This window comes from Fusarium oxysporum, chromosome VIII, assembly GCF_013085055.1.
Source record: "Fusarium oxysporum Fo47 chromosome VIII, complete sequence".
NCBI classification, from domain to species: Eukaryota; Fungi; Ascomycota; class Sordariomycetes; order Hypocreales; family Nectriaceae; genus Fusarium; species Fusarium oxysporum.
In genome coordinates, this window is record NC_072847.1 from 390987 (window position 1) to 405847 (window position 14861).

Sequence of the window (14861 nt, forward strand, 5' to 3'; positions counted from 1 at the left end):
CAAACAAATATGCAAGCTTTAATAACATGTTCTTTATATATAGCTATTGTCTTCCGATAGAATAGTATGGTCTCATATGTACATTATAGGCTTTCTAATTAAGAAACTCACTTCCAGCAAAGTCTCCCAAACGCGTAACTTCCTCCAAGCACTGAGCAATAACATGTAGAGCTTTAACCAAATCCCCCTCCGTAATTGTCAAAGGTGGGCTAAATCTCAAACGATCCGCACCAATACCGACAAGCACACCGTGATGAGCAGCGAGAGCCTGGACTCTTCGAGGAGTCACGCCCGGTATAGTTTGATCAAGAACCAAAGATTGGAAAAGCGCAATCCCCCGAAGCTCTTTTACGTGTGGTGGGTTGAGCTCCTTGATTGTCTTCTCCAGAAGATTTCCGAGACGTTCAGAACGGTCCGAGATCTTCTCGTCTTCCAGAACATCCAGCGTAGCTAGAGCAGCGGAGAGAGCAATAGGAGAAGCTCCATACGTTGAAAGAACTTCATTTTTGTTCAACAAATCCATGACATGCTTCTTGCCCATAATGACGGACATGGGGTAGTATCCTATGGCAGATTAGTCAACCATGATAATTCTGAGCAAATTCAATTAGAACTTGACTAACCTCCCGTGATGCCCTTGGCCATGGTCACTATATCAGGCTCCAGTTCTGGTTCATGGTGAAAGGAAAGGTCTTTTCCAGTTCGCCCGTAGCCAGCCTGGATCTCATCACAAACCAAGAGGACATTATGCTTTCTGCATAAGTCTTGTGCAGCTTTCAAGTAGCCCTTGGGAGGAACAACGGTTCTGATAGAACAGTCAGCGATTGGGCACTCGGATTGACTGTTCGTTTGGTACTAACCCCGCCCATCCTTGGACTGGCTCCACGAAAAATGCAGCAATCCTCTCGCCATCCTGCTCAAATACTTCTCTCAAAACATCTATGTCTCCAAAAGGGACAAGTTTACCGCTTGTAGGAGCGTATGGTCCAATGTTAGGAAGATGTTGTCCGAAATCTGCGTTCAATGGGTTTCAGCACAGGGAGTTATAATTTACGAATGGTAGAACAAACGTTTCTGAGAAACTGTGGCCATGGGCATGGTAGATAGTGTCAGACCGTGATAGCATTGGTCAACCGTGAGAATATGAGCCTGATCCTGCGGTATTCCTTTCTTGAGATAAGCCCATTTGCGAGCGATCTTGACGGCCGATTCGACTGCCTCAGATCCACTCAGCATGGTCGCAATTGAATCAAAACCGAATTTCTAAGTCGGGATTAGCATCTGTCATCTCATCAAAGCTTAGCTGGTATTCCGTCATTACTTACTTTAGTGAGCCGCTCTGCGAATTCCACGTACAATGGGCTGATGTGAGCCGTTCCACTTAGCGGCATCTTATAGACCTGGTCTGCAGCTGCCTTGGCGATCTTGGGATGAGAATAGCCAAAGTTCATGACGGCAAATTGGCCAATGAAATCGATATATTCCTTGCCATCTACATCGGTGATGGTATGATCCTTGGCTGATTCAACAGCAACTGGCAGGGTTGGGAACCCTCCCCTGATGTGCTTGGACCAAGTCTCTACATGGCGCGCAGTTTTTTCAGACAGCAAGGGTGTACTGCTGAGTTTGCTGGTAGGTAACTGAGGGCTGGTTGCAGATGGAACCATTGTGTAAATTGTCCTTGGTCGGCCTGGGTAGTTGTATCAAGTTGCCTGTTGTAACTGTTGAGACATCCCGAGCCTCATGGGAACTATTTATCCATGACCACCGGGCAACCGGAGCATATCCGGTTACCATCTGAACACAGCAATGATTGCGGCTCGCATTTCCAAGTTGGTAAAAGTAATGATTTACGTACTCGTGAACCTAAAGTGACTCAAAACTTTGTCTGAATCCATTCTTAGTGTTATCCACTATTATCCAAGCTCTTTACCGGGATGGTTACAGGCTGTGGAACCGGTTCGCAGACCGGAGCAGTAGCCGGGACGATCCCGCCCCCTTCTACTCGTGGATGGGCTCGCAAAAGAGTGGGGAGTTCGCAGCAAATTATGTCCATTTTTAGCATGCGACACGCATTTCCATTTTGGGCTTAAGTTATCATACCGTACTCCACCCAGAACCCCCCGCAATTCGTGGTCAATATTTGCCAGGCAGTTTGGTAGCGTGGTTAGGTTGCTCTATTGGCTACTGGAAAGAGGCGTGTGGATGGGAAATTTGATGACCAAGGAACGAGTATGAGTCTGATAGGCAAGTCTTTTCTTCATCCTTTCTCTTTCAACAGTAATTGCTTAATGAAGTAGATTTACTCACGGTGGCCATATAAATCCAATGTCAACTCTTGTCCACGATAGGAAAGCCGGCGCTGGAATTATAAGCACCTCCAAAGTTCTATTGTCACCAGTGCAAGATATCCTTTTCGGGTGAAATTCCATATTAGATAGCTATTTCCTAGATTATAAAATGCATTGCTTGAGAGTCCTTCATTCGGACATTCATATCGTCATCCATCCAAGGAAGATCCCAAGGTCCTTTGACCACCAGATCATGATATTCTCCATCGCTCATACTCCAAATATCTTCTGTCAAAGACATCATGAGCTCCCTAGAGCGATCTGGATATATGGCTATCATCTCAGCGTGCTTGTGGCGCACCCACTCACGGTCTAAAGGCACGATGGCCTCTCGCGCAGCCATGTAGAATGGAATTGGCAGTGAGGAATCTGGCCCGCAGCCCGGAGGAAGTCTATCGATAAGAGCGAAAAGATGTTTTCGGTAAAGTTGAACTCGACTTGACGCTGTGGGATCCAAAAATACTCGCCGGGCAAGGAGAAGGTGCGCCATCCAGTAAAAGCATGCATTGAGGGTGCTTAGATGGTCATCTTGCGAGGCCGTGCCATGACCAGACACGGGGCTGTTTGATCGAGCAGCTGGATTCAGTGGCATTGGGTACTTTCGTGATCCCCAATCTCGCATAGTCGTTTCGAGTTGATACGCTTCAGCGAGCCGTACGTCGTTTTCCAACTCAACGTCGGTTGCCAATGTCGATATCCTCGCCAAAAAAGACAGTACAGGCTGAGGGCAGCCAGTAAGTTCGCGAAAGGATGGCCCATATACGTCAGCTTCCTCATGCTGCTGATACAAGATAAAATATTCGGGTGCGAGGGGCTTTCGGCGCCGCAAGAGAGACATGATGACGTCAATCATGGCAAATCGCTGCACCAAGAAGCGAGAATAGAATCCTTCAGGCATCTTATCGATGTATCGTAGTTCAACCACCAGCTTGAACGCATTCCGAAGATGTGTGTCCGTCGTGAGGCTACCAGTCATAACCTCCGAAGCGATGTGGATGAGATATGCAGCAAGAGTGACTTCTCTCAGAGATAGGACTGAAAAGACATGATTCTCTATGGATACAGATGACTCTTCCCTAGTATCGGAAAATCGGAGATATCGTTCCATACTCCGCAACGATCTCAGAGCTTGTGACCGACGCTCTTCCATAACCCTCAGGTCACCTCTGCAATAGTTGTACATATTTGCAGCCGACACATACAAGAATGTATGTAAGAGCAGTGGATATGAGATAGACACTCTGCAAAGCTCTCGAAACGGATTTCCAGGGCTATCAAGAGCTGGGATCCGAGGGGAAGCATCGGTCATAACTGACAAGGCATAATGTGAACTTGAGTAGGTAGACGATGGAGTTTCAAGAAACTTACAATAGTTAAACGCGATTTCCTCAGTGCAAGTGGGAAGGCTTGATGCTAGCGGTCCAAGGCTGTGCTGAAAGGTCTTAGTGGTACCAAATACGGGACCGGTACTAGATTTAGATCTATTGGCCTCATGTTCGCTTTCAATGATTTCTAGCGAAGGGTCGGCGTCAGTTAGGACAGAACTCCGCTCGACACTTGTCGGGTCCAGCACCAATTGCTCACTTGTGATGTGGCCTGCAGCTGTTATTTGATTATCGTATTGGGCGGAGAATGTCGTAAGGTCCTGATCCATCACAAATGCGTTCAACCAATTGCTGTCAAACTGCACATGTGAAAGGTCGTTGAAATATAAGCTCATGTCGCTATTACCTTGAGTCAAAACCTCGAAATCCTCCGGTGAAGACACTTGCTGGCGTGTAGTGGCAGGGCTAATAGAGGACAAGGACGCGTGCGAATTATCTAAAGTTGGTACGGGTCTAGAACGAAGCCCATCCTGGTGGTCACTTCCCGGCGACCGTAGCTGGCTGTCGTTTTCGTAAGGGGCCGCCCCTGAGTTTGGGCTTTGGCCTTGACTGAGAGTCTGGGTTTCGTTTTGGCGTTGGTTCAAGACCTGACGGCTGATACCGCTTTGCTGTGCATCTTGCATTTGGGCGCGAATACGCCGTTGTCGACCCCGATTTTGGGCCGTTTTTCGCCTCTCCTCTCGATCAATCCTGTTGGTACCTCCGTTGAACGAAGTATCAGGAATAACAAACACGTCGTTGACAGGCGCCCAACGAAGTTCGCTTGTGTAGTCGCAAGTGCGGCCTGACTTTTGGCAGAGCGTACAGACAGGTCGCTTCTCGTCGCATTTTCTATGACGCTTCCTGCAAGTCAAGCAACCTAGTGAACCGATTAGCCAGGTAACGATAGATGCAATCAGAGAAAAACAGGGGACCCATATCTCAGCCAACAGGTAATATAACTTAGAATAAGTCAAGATAAGGGCTAAAGTAAAACAGAAACGTGTATATGTATACTTGTTTTTAAACGTACCTTGTCGTGAACGAATTTCAGGTCGCTGCATGATAAGACTGCTCTTCGAACAGATTAATTGTTAGAGATGAATGGAAATGAGACCAGGGATGCGTTAAGGAAGTTGCGGGGTAAAGAAAATTCCGGGGTAAAAAATTCTAGGGCTCGAGATTCCAAAAAGAGCATAACGTAGGAATTTAGTTAAGGTGGCAAAATTAAATATTGAGGTACGTAGTGGCAGAACTGTCTAAAAGTTATAGTAGAGATTGGCGCGATTAGGTACCTAATTAGTGCTTTAGAACATGTACCAGAACTCAGCGCAACGAAAGAACCGATTATGTGGCTATTAAAGCACCTCTAGAAGAGGACAGTTACTAATTTCTATTGTCTCTCGATTTAGCATATATTCTTATCCTAATATACATATACAGTTTGCGCCACTAAGCTTATACTCTACAGAACTATTTTATACTTATATTTACTTAAGGCCAGAATAGGAAGCACTAGGTTTGTATTTCTCTTGGTTACAGATATTTGTGTTGGCAAAGAATGTGTTCAGGCTTGCTCAATGACCCTTCCTAGCTATCCCGACTTCTGATCATCAGCCACTAGTCTTCTTAGCTCCATCCAGTTCTTGACCACACACCTCACCTCCAACGCTAACCGCATCGATAACACTCAATGGAGACAAATCCAGTTGATTCAATGGCGCTAACCAAGGCTCACTACGGCCTCTGAAGTATTTATGGCCGAAAAAGAGAAGAACAAACAGTGGGATCCCAATGTAAGCAGTGATAAAATCGGCTGCGTTCCATTCCGACAGGAAGAAAACCTGGAAGCCGTTGAGGAGGCCAATGACGGTGAAAAAGAAGATACAAAACCACGCGCTTGATTTTCCTAGTCTCGCGCGGTAGGGTAACCTGTTTCGATCGACGCCTTGGACTTCGAGGGCCTTACGGAAACGAATGTAAGACCAAGAGAGCAAAACCCATGAGAAAACAGACGATATGTTGATTATGTTGACGAGCCAAGTCAATACTTGACCCGCACTTGATCTGACATTCAAGTAGGCCAGGAGAGCCGCCAGGCCGCTCGCAGTGACTGACCAGTAAGGTGTTCCATATTTGTTGGTATGCGCAAAGAACTTAGGTGCATACCCATCAATGGATAGGGAGTACAAAGATCGCGATGAGAGATAGCAATAGACATTACCTGCGGACCATGCTGAGAGTAAGATAATGGTGTTGATAATATGGTCCAGAACTCGAATATGTGCCGTCTTAATGCCAATAACGAAAGGTGATGAGCCAATGCCAGAACCACCAGATGTAAGTTCCGGTGCGTCTGCAGGGCAGATCAAGGTGACGAAGAAGACGGGAAGGACGTAGAAGAAAGCTAATCGGAAGAGAAAAGCTCGAGCAGCTTTAGGCAGTGGTTTTGCTGGGTTTTTCGTTTCGCCGCCACACACTGCAACCATCTCAGCGATAAATCCCATCTACGTTTTGTCAGCTTAGTGTATTTCCAGCAGATCAAGATAGTTATACCTTACCGGAAGCACAATGCTCACTAAAACACCAAGAAAAGCGAGCAAGCTGCCAACACTACCCTCCAGGATCCATGGCTTGATTGGAGTGTCCCAGTTCCTGCTTCCAACCCGCTCCCCGGTCGGTCCTCCACCCGCGACGATGAGGATGGACAGTATCATTATGCCAACAAGCATTGTGACTTTAAGTGAAGAGAATAAAAATTCAGCTTCACCGGAATCTTTGACGGGGAGATAGTTGAGTCCAACAATAACAACCAAAAGGATCGTGAGAAAGACGGCATCGTGAACCGGGGGATTCCAATAGTGAATGACAAGCGTGGATACGGTGATTTCGAAAGGCACAAGGATGGCGTAGGCAAACCAATAGTTGTAACCCATGGCAAAGCCAAATGACTTTGAGAGGAATCGAGTCGGGTAGTGTCGGTGCCAGCACCATTGAGTGGAACAGCAGCCGCCATTTTGGTCAAGATCGTAGAAAAGATACCTATAACAGAATAAATAAAAGCAAAGCCCACGAAGCAGAATACGGGGCCTCCTTTCGCTAACGTTCGACCGGTTCCTACTAAGAATGCAGCGCCAATGCATCCTAATCAAGACGCGAAGCATTAGTAACAAGTCTCTAGACAGTTGACTCCTGTATACATATCGAGTCAACTTACCTCCAGTAGCAATCATATATAGATGCCTTGACTTGAGCTTGCTGGAGCTCTCATGAGGTCTTCTCCCGGAAGCTTCGTAGTTTATCTCTGTAGACGGTGACATGACTTCTTTGTCTTTGTTATTATATTTTTGTTAAATGAAAAAGAAACAAGAGGCTATAATATTTCTGGGAATTATATCCGGAGCATTTTCTAGGTTTTAATAATACAAGAATATTTAGTAAGCCTTCGACTTGTCACTCCTTCACAACAAGCTCTAAAGACGATTGAAGAAAAGGTTGCCTATCTCTTAGCTGACCGAGGCTCAGATGCGGCCAAGTACACCGTAAAAGGTAATGCGACTCGCAATATGTCTGGGGCCGTGCACTGGCTTGGGATTTGGGGTAATTGGTGTCTATGCGGAGGTAATGAAGTATCCAGAGATAGGGCTATAACTTTTTATGACAGCAGCGTTAACGTTATACGTACCCTACTTTTTCTGCTAATTACGAACTCCACATCAGAAAGCGGAGGTAAGGAATGCTGAAGATGATGCTCTAAACCATGCCTAATATCTCAGGGGTTGAGAGAGAGGATACTGCACGGATTGATCGCTTTCTTGGACGCTTGAGTCTTACATTTGGCCGTCTTGACGGATTCACTGACCGCCACCTCACCCTTCATCGAGCTGCACATGTCATTCCCACCAAACGCAGCAGTTCACTATCTTGCGACGTAATTCTGTCCGACGGGAAAGTTTTCAACACTTTCAATCGACAAGACGATTGCCCTGAGTGCTGGTGGTCTTGATGTCATCCTTTATCCAGAACGCTGGCTAGGTACGAACTGAGAGAATAACAAGATGGACCGACCTACCATAACAGTGAGACAATTGAATATAGATCTTGAAGATTATTTGCCTTCATGAACTTGCATTGGCAAGAAGCAGCCATGTACTATATATATACCAACAACTAAATGAACACTTGTATTCGGAGGGAAACGCTTGTACATAAATCCTTGGCAAGTTGAATATGTACCCGTTGGCTCGACATGACGTTGGCCAACTTAGCAAACTAAGTTAGGCACAAAACCTTGAGACATGCATAAAAGGGTGAGACAATCTTGATAACTAGTAAACTTGATGTAAGATTGTTAGTGTAATTTATGGTGTATTATTCCCGGTTATTTCTATTAATGAAGATATGTCTCACCCTTTTGTGCGTGTCTTATGGTTTTGTGCCCAACTTAGCTTGCTAAGTTGGCCACCGTCAGGTCGAGCCAACGGGTACCGTCACAGTTCAATTGAGATAAGCGGGATTGGCCCAGATCGGCAAATGGAATGATGACGGGGTCTTTGCCTAAGTCTTGTCTTTTAAACACAATCTATTGTGTATTCACATGCATCAGTATTGCCTCGGCATTTGGCCAAATGGTACATATGGCTTTCACGATGCCTACCTGGCATGCCGGTAGCCTAGGGTGTTGATCCGGCATTGAACCTACTCTCTAGTCGCGCTCTGTATCAAGTTTTCGGATCATTTTTAAAGCTAATTTTGTTACCTAGTGGTTGGTTCCAAGCCTACATACTCTATTTACCGCATAAAATTGTTGTTGGTACGAACCGCGCTCGAGCCTCGGCTAGATTCCATGTCGCAAACTAGACCTAATTCTGAAAAGCGAGTCAAATAGGTAGCTTCTAGATAATTTTCGGTTGCCTGCATTTGCGCATGCTGCATTCAACTGCGTCATCATGAGAGGCTATGATCTGATTTTAGTAGCTTTGCTGTCTGAATGCTCTGGAATCACTTATGGAGTGTAGGGGCTGGATTGTTAGCCTTGGCTTTGACCTCTGGACCGTTGTTACCTTGATATCCATCGCGTGATATAAAAGGTCCGACATATTCTCAAATTTCTCACCCTGGCATAGAATTTACAATCTGTGTTAAGAATCGAATCGAGAACTGAAGGGATAAATATGGATGCCAAGAAAGACAGCAGACCTTCGCAAGCACAAAAGGCACAGCGGCCCACCAAACTGGTGCTAGGACTGCGAGCTCTGGTTCTTGGGGTCACAATCGCTGGAATCGTCGTCTCCTCTATCCCTGCCCCGAAGAACTTTATCGCAATTGGAATATTGGGACCGGCTGTAAGAAAACATATATATCGCCATATTCTGACCTTCTATACACTAACAAATTAGTTTGTCACGACCTTCTGCTGGTCGCTTATAGAACTTGTCTACCCTTTGGTCAGAATCTTCCCACCTGCCTACATATCGTTTCGTATCTTCATAGACGGCTTCATTGTTATTGGGTCAGTAATCTGCCTGATATGCTTCGGCTTGTTCCGGGATTGGTGGCCCGGGGGCAGCGCTCTCAGTTCAAGCGAAGCACCGTTAGCTAGAGAGATATTATTCCAAGCAGCCCTGGGACTTGCCTGCGCATCGACGTAAGTGTTATTCCTCACTCCATGATATGCCGATCTAAGAAGTCTCTACTTAGCGTCCTGGAGATCATACTTTGCATTACCCAACTTATAGAATAATAGTCTGCACCCAAGGATACAGGGAGGGATAAGCTTAGCTTTAGCTTTTGAAATCTTAAAAATAAATAGGACTTATCTTGATCTTGACAGTATAGCTGACAGCTTATATTGACTCAGCTCTCTCTGGCCACTCCGTAAAGTCAGCTCTGATATGCTCTAGAATATATTCCAATTATAATTTGCACCTAATTTAACTACGAGAGCCATACGGACAAGGCCAAGGTGAGAAGAAATAAATGCCTGAGGTACTGGTTAATACATACTTGTAAATTCGCTTCCAGTTCCAAAATGTCCCACGTTTTTGTCAAACCTCGCAGACGCCGTCGCCGGTCCTGTTAATACAATACAAGTTCATGTAGACGCTCGACCCGTACTCTGTTATGAAGCCGAACTCGGTATAGTAATTAACAAGAATGCAAAGAACGTCATAGAAGCAGCAGTATTGAATTAAATACTAGGCTACATAATATGCAGTAAAGTCTCTGTGTAAAACTTTCAAATAAATGAAGCATCTAGAGGCCCGTTCTGCTATGACGAGTCTTTCGACAAGTTCGCCCCCATCGACCGTACGATCGTCCACCCGAGCGAATTCCCAAGCCCTATTGCGAATCACAGCAAAGGTAAACGGCGAGATTATACACGATTACAAAACGAACATTTTGATCTTCGGTGTTAGTTTTAAGCGCCTATGTGGCGATCGACTTTTCGTGGAATGACGAGGCGATGGTTGGGCTAAATGCCAGCGCCGAGACTGATGAAGAGAGCACATATGCCTAGGGCCGATCAAACTCATGTATACCAGTTTTCCAAAACCTATTAATATAACGAATCGTATTGCTGACTTGAGTTTTGTTCTCACACTGCGGACAGAACTTTCGGATAGATTATGCTCATAGAGAACTTCTCCGGTGCGATGCAGGCTACGAAACGATATGGGTTTTTTGAGACCTCCCATAGACCCAGTTTGTACCAGAGTTACAGGGAGGTTATCAATTTCTTCAACTGTAAAGCTTTTACTCCTTGACACTTGCGTTTGGTGCAATACAATGAAGAGAGACTTGAATAGAGGCCGGAAACTTTGGTTTCTGGTCAATGTTGTAAATGGGTTCTCTTGTGGCTGCCCTGGTGGCGTTGGGAAAGGTGAAACAGCCTAATACGTAATGTAAATATCGACTTTTAGTATTTCCTCTCTCGCCTATAATCCTAAGTAGTCGCCGCTTCAACCTAAGCCTTTCCTAAGCCTAGCCTAGGTCTCGGCTAAGCTAACATCATGGTGTTGCTTTTTGGCCCCTAGTAATTAATAAAATTTTAAACAGCCCTACCCACACTAAGGCAACCTTGTCTATATACTATAGCTAAATAGCTATGCCTAAATAATACTAATAGTATATCCTCTCTTTCTATCAACACTTAAGCTATATTATAAGACTATAAGTCTTTTATTAACTTAGTAATTTACTAACATATAAGGTTAATATAATAATATAAATTAACTTAAAGTAATATACTTTTAAAATAAAATATATTATAACTTTTTTTAGGCTATAAATATAAGTAGGTTAATTATTAAATCTCTTAATAAGTAAGTATTATATATTAGGCTTATTAATATAAAGATATTTTATTAAAAGCTAATAAGCTAAATTCTATAAAAGTGCTAATAAATATATTTTATATATTAAAAATAATTATAAGAAAGTAATATAATATAAGGATGTTATTAGTCCTAGAATAATATAATCTTAAAGTATTATTATTCTTATACTTAATAGTCCTTTCTTAGTTAGTTAATAGGGTAGAGCTTTTTATAAGGTATAAGGTAATATAAGAGCTATCCTAATATATAAAATTTACTTAGCCTGGATTATATTAAATGTATAAGTTAACCCTTATATCCTTATCTCCTATTTATCTATCTTAACCAGGGTAAATAGGCACTATTAGAGCCCATCCTAATATAAACATTCTAATAGTATTGTTTACTCTGTAAACATTTATTTTCCAACTGTCCCTTCAAACCAAGGACACTTTTTCTGAACGGAGTCATGGCGGACACGATCAGTAACACTGAGGCCTTGACTTTCTTATCCAAGGAAACAAAACTGGTTTAAACCTGCCATGGCCCCGGTCCTCTCTTCTCCCTACCCGACTAGCATCCCACGACTGTAGGCTTTATTTCGGACTCTTCTAGCAGATTGTATGGCGCGAGGCATGCCACGGCTAGACGCCCCTTCATTAGAGTTCGGAAATCTTGCTGCGGCATTCCTCCTACTTCTTCCCTTCAAGATGCGTCCGCAAACATGCAAAAGCTTCTTGATCTGTACTTTGGCTCAGTCTTCATGGAACCAGAGGTAGATACTTGACCGAGGCTGGCATTGTGCAAAGTCCTATGCAATAGCAGAGACACAGACAACCCGGGGTCGGTGCTTCAAAGCCGGGGTTTTGGGGGATCCTTATTTTTATTTAATGCCATTGAAAGTGTCTTGACAAAGTTCTGGGAGTGAATATGGGAGGTTCTTATGCATTAGGTACCTCAGTACTAGATAGTTAGCCAGTAGCACCTACACAGGTCGTATGTAGCCTATTTACACATGTAAAGGAGGTGAATTAGGGAAACATATAGTAATACAAGTCTCGTTCGTTAATTATGCTGCGAAAATATCTATTTAAGTTACCAAGTTCGGGTTCTTATAATTTCTAGTGTAAACATCCTTCCGAAGTTGCAAGTCTCAGATACCATAGGCTTTTGCAACAATCGTGATCCCTTGAATACAGTGATAATACCTAGGCATGGCCCCGCTCAGCTATCCACAGAGCTTCTGTCCTCCTATCAACGACACAGGAAATATAGAAACGAGATACTCAAGCACAGAGACAAAAAAAGGAACAGAACAAAATAAGGAAAACCTCAAAGAATCGCACCACTCTTGCCGTATACTGTAGGAGCTACTTATACAAAGGGCTCATAGCACCTGAGGTATGTACAAGTGCTGCTACACTGAAGATTAGAATTCCCAGCTCAAAGCTGAGTCATTTCGCAGAACAACAGTGGAAGTCATGACCCCCAAGGGTCCCTCAAGCATGCGGCCGTAGATCGAGTTAAAGCGTTACCATAGACTTCCTTGTCGGCACGCAATCTTGATACCTTTGTCGAAGTACTGGCCAACACCGGGAACGAAGCTAGCCAGGACCTCAGCAATGGCGCCAGCCTTTCCACAACCACTCTCGCCCCTCAAGGTCTGGGCGCCAATTTTGATCTGGTACATGTCCGCACGGAGAGACCCGTCCCTGTTGTAGACGTTGATGCGGACCTGAGACGGGAGCTTGCGACCCCAGCTGAACTTTTGGCACTCAACCATGTACTCGCAAGGGCAGTAGACCTTCTTAGTGGTAGCCCGACCGCAAGCAGCATTCTTGTTGTTGGGAGTAGATTCCTGCCAGGTAAAGCCACTGCAGTCGGTGTAGACCGGGTACTGGTTCTGCTGACCAGCTGCCTGAACAGTTGCCCACATAGCTTGGATGAGCGCATCGCGCATTTGCCAACCACTGGCTTTGCCAACTGTTCCCCATTGGCCATCGAGCTGAACTCGAACAGATGTCTTGGGCTTGTCGTACCCGGAGTTGCAGTTGCCGGTGTACTGCCAAGTGGTGTGGTCGGAGAGGCCGCCCTTGTCGTCGGACACATCGTACATGCGGTTCCAGACGCTCCAGAATGAATCAAGGTTGCCTACGTTGACCAACTCATCCGTGTAGGTTGCGTGAAGGTTGTAGTCAGCAGCAAGTCCCTGCCCAATGGCGAGGGTGCCTATGATGATGAGATTGAACTTCATTGGGATTGGGTGGTAGGGGTGAAAGAATTAGTAGAAGGAGTTATTTAAGGAATGCGTACTGTTTTTGCTTTGCTGAAGCTACAATTTTGGTCCTGGTTATGTTCAGCCTTGGATCTTTATCGTACAATGATAGCCTTCTTATACTCGTGTTCAACTTGTTAGCCTTGACGACCAACATACTCGACCGCCGCCCCCTTCAGGACACCGAAATATGCGCAGAACTTTCCTAGGGAAAGTTTATAATTGTGTTTTAAGTTTCGAACCCTAGCCAGAGGCTCGTCCTGAGACGACGAGTATGCAGTCCTGAACTTGGGAACAAATTTCGAAATGACGCATTTTACACGGCGATTTCCTGGAAACGTCCGTGCGATAGTCTGCCAGGCTTCAAGGCCAATAGAATGCACCACGATGCCTCGTATTATTTCTCGAAATTGCCGTTCTATCTTGTATAGCTTTGAGAAAGCTCTGACTTGGGAATCTCTACATTCATGCTCACGACAACCGTGCTGAGGTTGCTGATACGTGGAACCAGTCAGACACAGGAAAGCCCATCATGGACTCTCAAGAGCGCAGCAAGTATCTGCTTTAGACACTGGAACTTTTCTTAATCTGAAATCTGTCTTTACACGAATTGCCCAGAAAGCTCAGCCCGCATGCTAGGTCTCGGTGTCATAAAGGGGTAAGTGAATTATCGGTGAGCGGCAGAAACTCCGATCTGCCTTTAGGCCAAAGACGCATCAAGTCTAAATGATACATATACCAGCTGGTGCCCGCTTGTCTGAGTGTTGACCTGCATCATCGATTATCGACACCATCTACAAGACTTGATTGCTCCTCACAAACCTCTACACTGCATCTCAAATTTGACCAAGTTCCCTCCTATCAATAACCCTTTCTCCAAAAACATCATGTTTTCCCTCATTCCTGTCCTGAGCCTCCTCGTCGTTGGCTCTCATGCAACCCCCTTCCTCGACGCACGAGGCCTTGCAAGCGCTGAGCTGCCCGCCAAACTCAGCGCTATCAAGTTCGACCCAGCCAACAAAGACGGTGTGACTTTCCACATCACTGCCGCCGGCGTTGACACCGAGTGTTACCCGCCTGCCAAAGATACTGTCGCTTCAGGACGGGTCTACAAGTGCGGCGAAAACCCTGCTGTTACCTTCAGCTACACTAGCGACCAGGATAAGCTCAGCGTTTGGCTGAGTAATGAGAATGGATCTTTTGCTGGCTCCGCCGTCATCTCTAGCCCTGCTGCGGGTGAGATCGTCTTCGACCTTGCCAACCTTGACGTTTGAAGATTTGGTGGAAGCATGGGGTTAGCAGCGGGCGAGTAAGGTTGCTAGGTAGATTGCGACTCAGGGGTAATGGGTGTGGGGAATAGGGACGGAGGAACCGAAGTGATACAATTATTAGAATAGTAGTATGTTGAAATATTTGACTTTTATACGTAACTCGGTAGATTACACCAGTACGCTCGGGCCATGCCGAGATATTTCCCTCTTTCTTCGCAAAATGTGCCGTGGCCTTTCCCTCTCTGGCATAGTTTGAAAGGAACGATTGTTTCAGGGTAGCG

At 45.2% G+C, this 14861-nt stretch overlaps 6 protein-coding genes across 6 annotated transcripts; 2 read left to right on the plus strand and 4 right to left on the minus strand.

Annotated features, from left to right (window-relative positions):
* Positions 1-43: 43 nt before the first annotated feature.
* Positions 44-1667, minus strand: FOBCDRAFT_321645 (pyridoxal phosphate-dependent transferase; the record flags this gene model as incomplete). The annotated part of the gene is made up of 5 exons (XM_031189225.3): positions 44-564; positions 624-805; positions 861-1014; positions 1071-1263; positions 1326-1667. 5 exons carry the CDS (start codon positions 1665-1667, stop codon positions 95-97), a joined length of 1341 nt encoding a protein of 446 aa, XP_031036490.2. The 3' UTR covers positions 44-94.
* A 781-nt stretch (positions 1668-2448) lies between these two features.
* Positions 2449-4779, minus strand: FOBCDRAFT_321646 (fungal-specific transcription factor domain-containing protein; the record flags this gene model as incomplete). The annotated part of the gene is made up of 3 exons (XM_059612073.1): positions 2449-3662; positions 3720-4595; positions 4749-4779. The coding sequence occupies 3 exons, from the start codon at positions 4777-4779 to the stop codon at positions 2449-2451; spliced, it is 2121 nt and encodes a 706-aa protein (XP_059467715.1).
* A 549-nt stretch (positions 4780-5328) lies between these two features.
* On the minus strand, positions 5329-7607 carry FOBCDRAFT_242290 (amino acid permease/ SLC12A domain-containing protein; the record flags this gene model as incomplete). The annotated part of the gene is made up of 5 exons (XM_059610472.1): positions 5329-6222; positions 6277-6666; positions 6720-6757; positions 6933-7046; positions 7550-7607. The coding sequence occupies 5 exons, from the start codon at positions 7605-7607 to the stop codon at positions 5329-5331; spliced, it is 1494 nt and encodes a 497-aa protein (XP_059467716.1).
* A 1282-nt stretch (positions 7608-8889) lies between these two features.
* Positions 8890-9366, plus strand: FOBCDRAFT_277609 (uncharacterized protein; the record flags this gene model as incomplete). Its single annotated transcript, XM_054706400.1, has 2 exons — positions 8890-9060; positions 9115-9366. 2 exons carry the CDS (start codon positions 8890-8892, stop codon positions 9364-9366), a joined length of 423 nt encoding a protein of 140 aa, XP_054562375.1.
* Positions 9367-12404: 3038 nt separating this feature from the next.
* Positions 12405-13288, minus strand: FOBCDRAFT_242291 (uncharacterized protein; the record flags this gene model as incomplete). The annotated part of the gene is made up of 2 exons (XM_031189223.3): positions 12405-12430; positions 12604-13288. The coding sequence occupies 2 exons, from the start codon at positions 13286-13288 to the stop codon at positions 12405-12407; spliced, it is 711 nt and encodes a 236-aa protein (XP_031036488.3).
* A 908-nt stretch (positions 13289-14196) lies between these two features.
* On the plus strand, positions 14197-14583 carry FOBCDRAFT_277611 (uncharacterized protein; the record flags this gene model as incomplete). Its single annotated transcript, XM_031189222.2, has 1 exon — positions 14197-14583. The coding sequence occupies one exon, from the start codon at positions 14197-14199 to the stop codon at positions 14581-14583; it is 387 nt and encodes a 128-aa protein (XP_031036487.2).
* Positions 14584-14861: the final 278 nt, after the last annotated feature.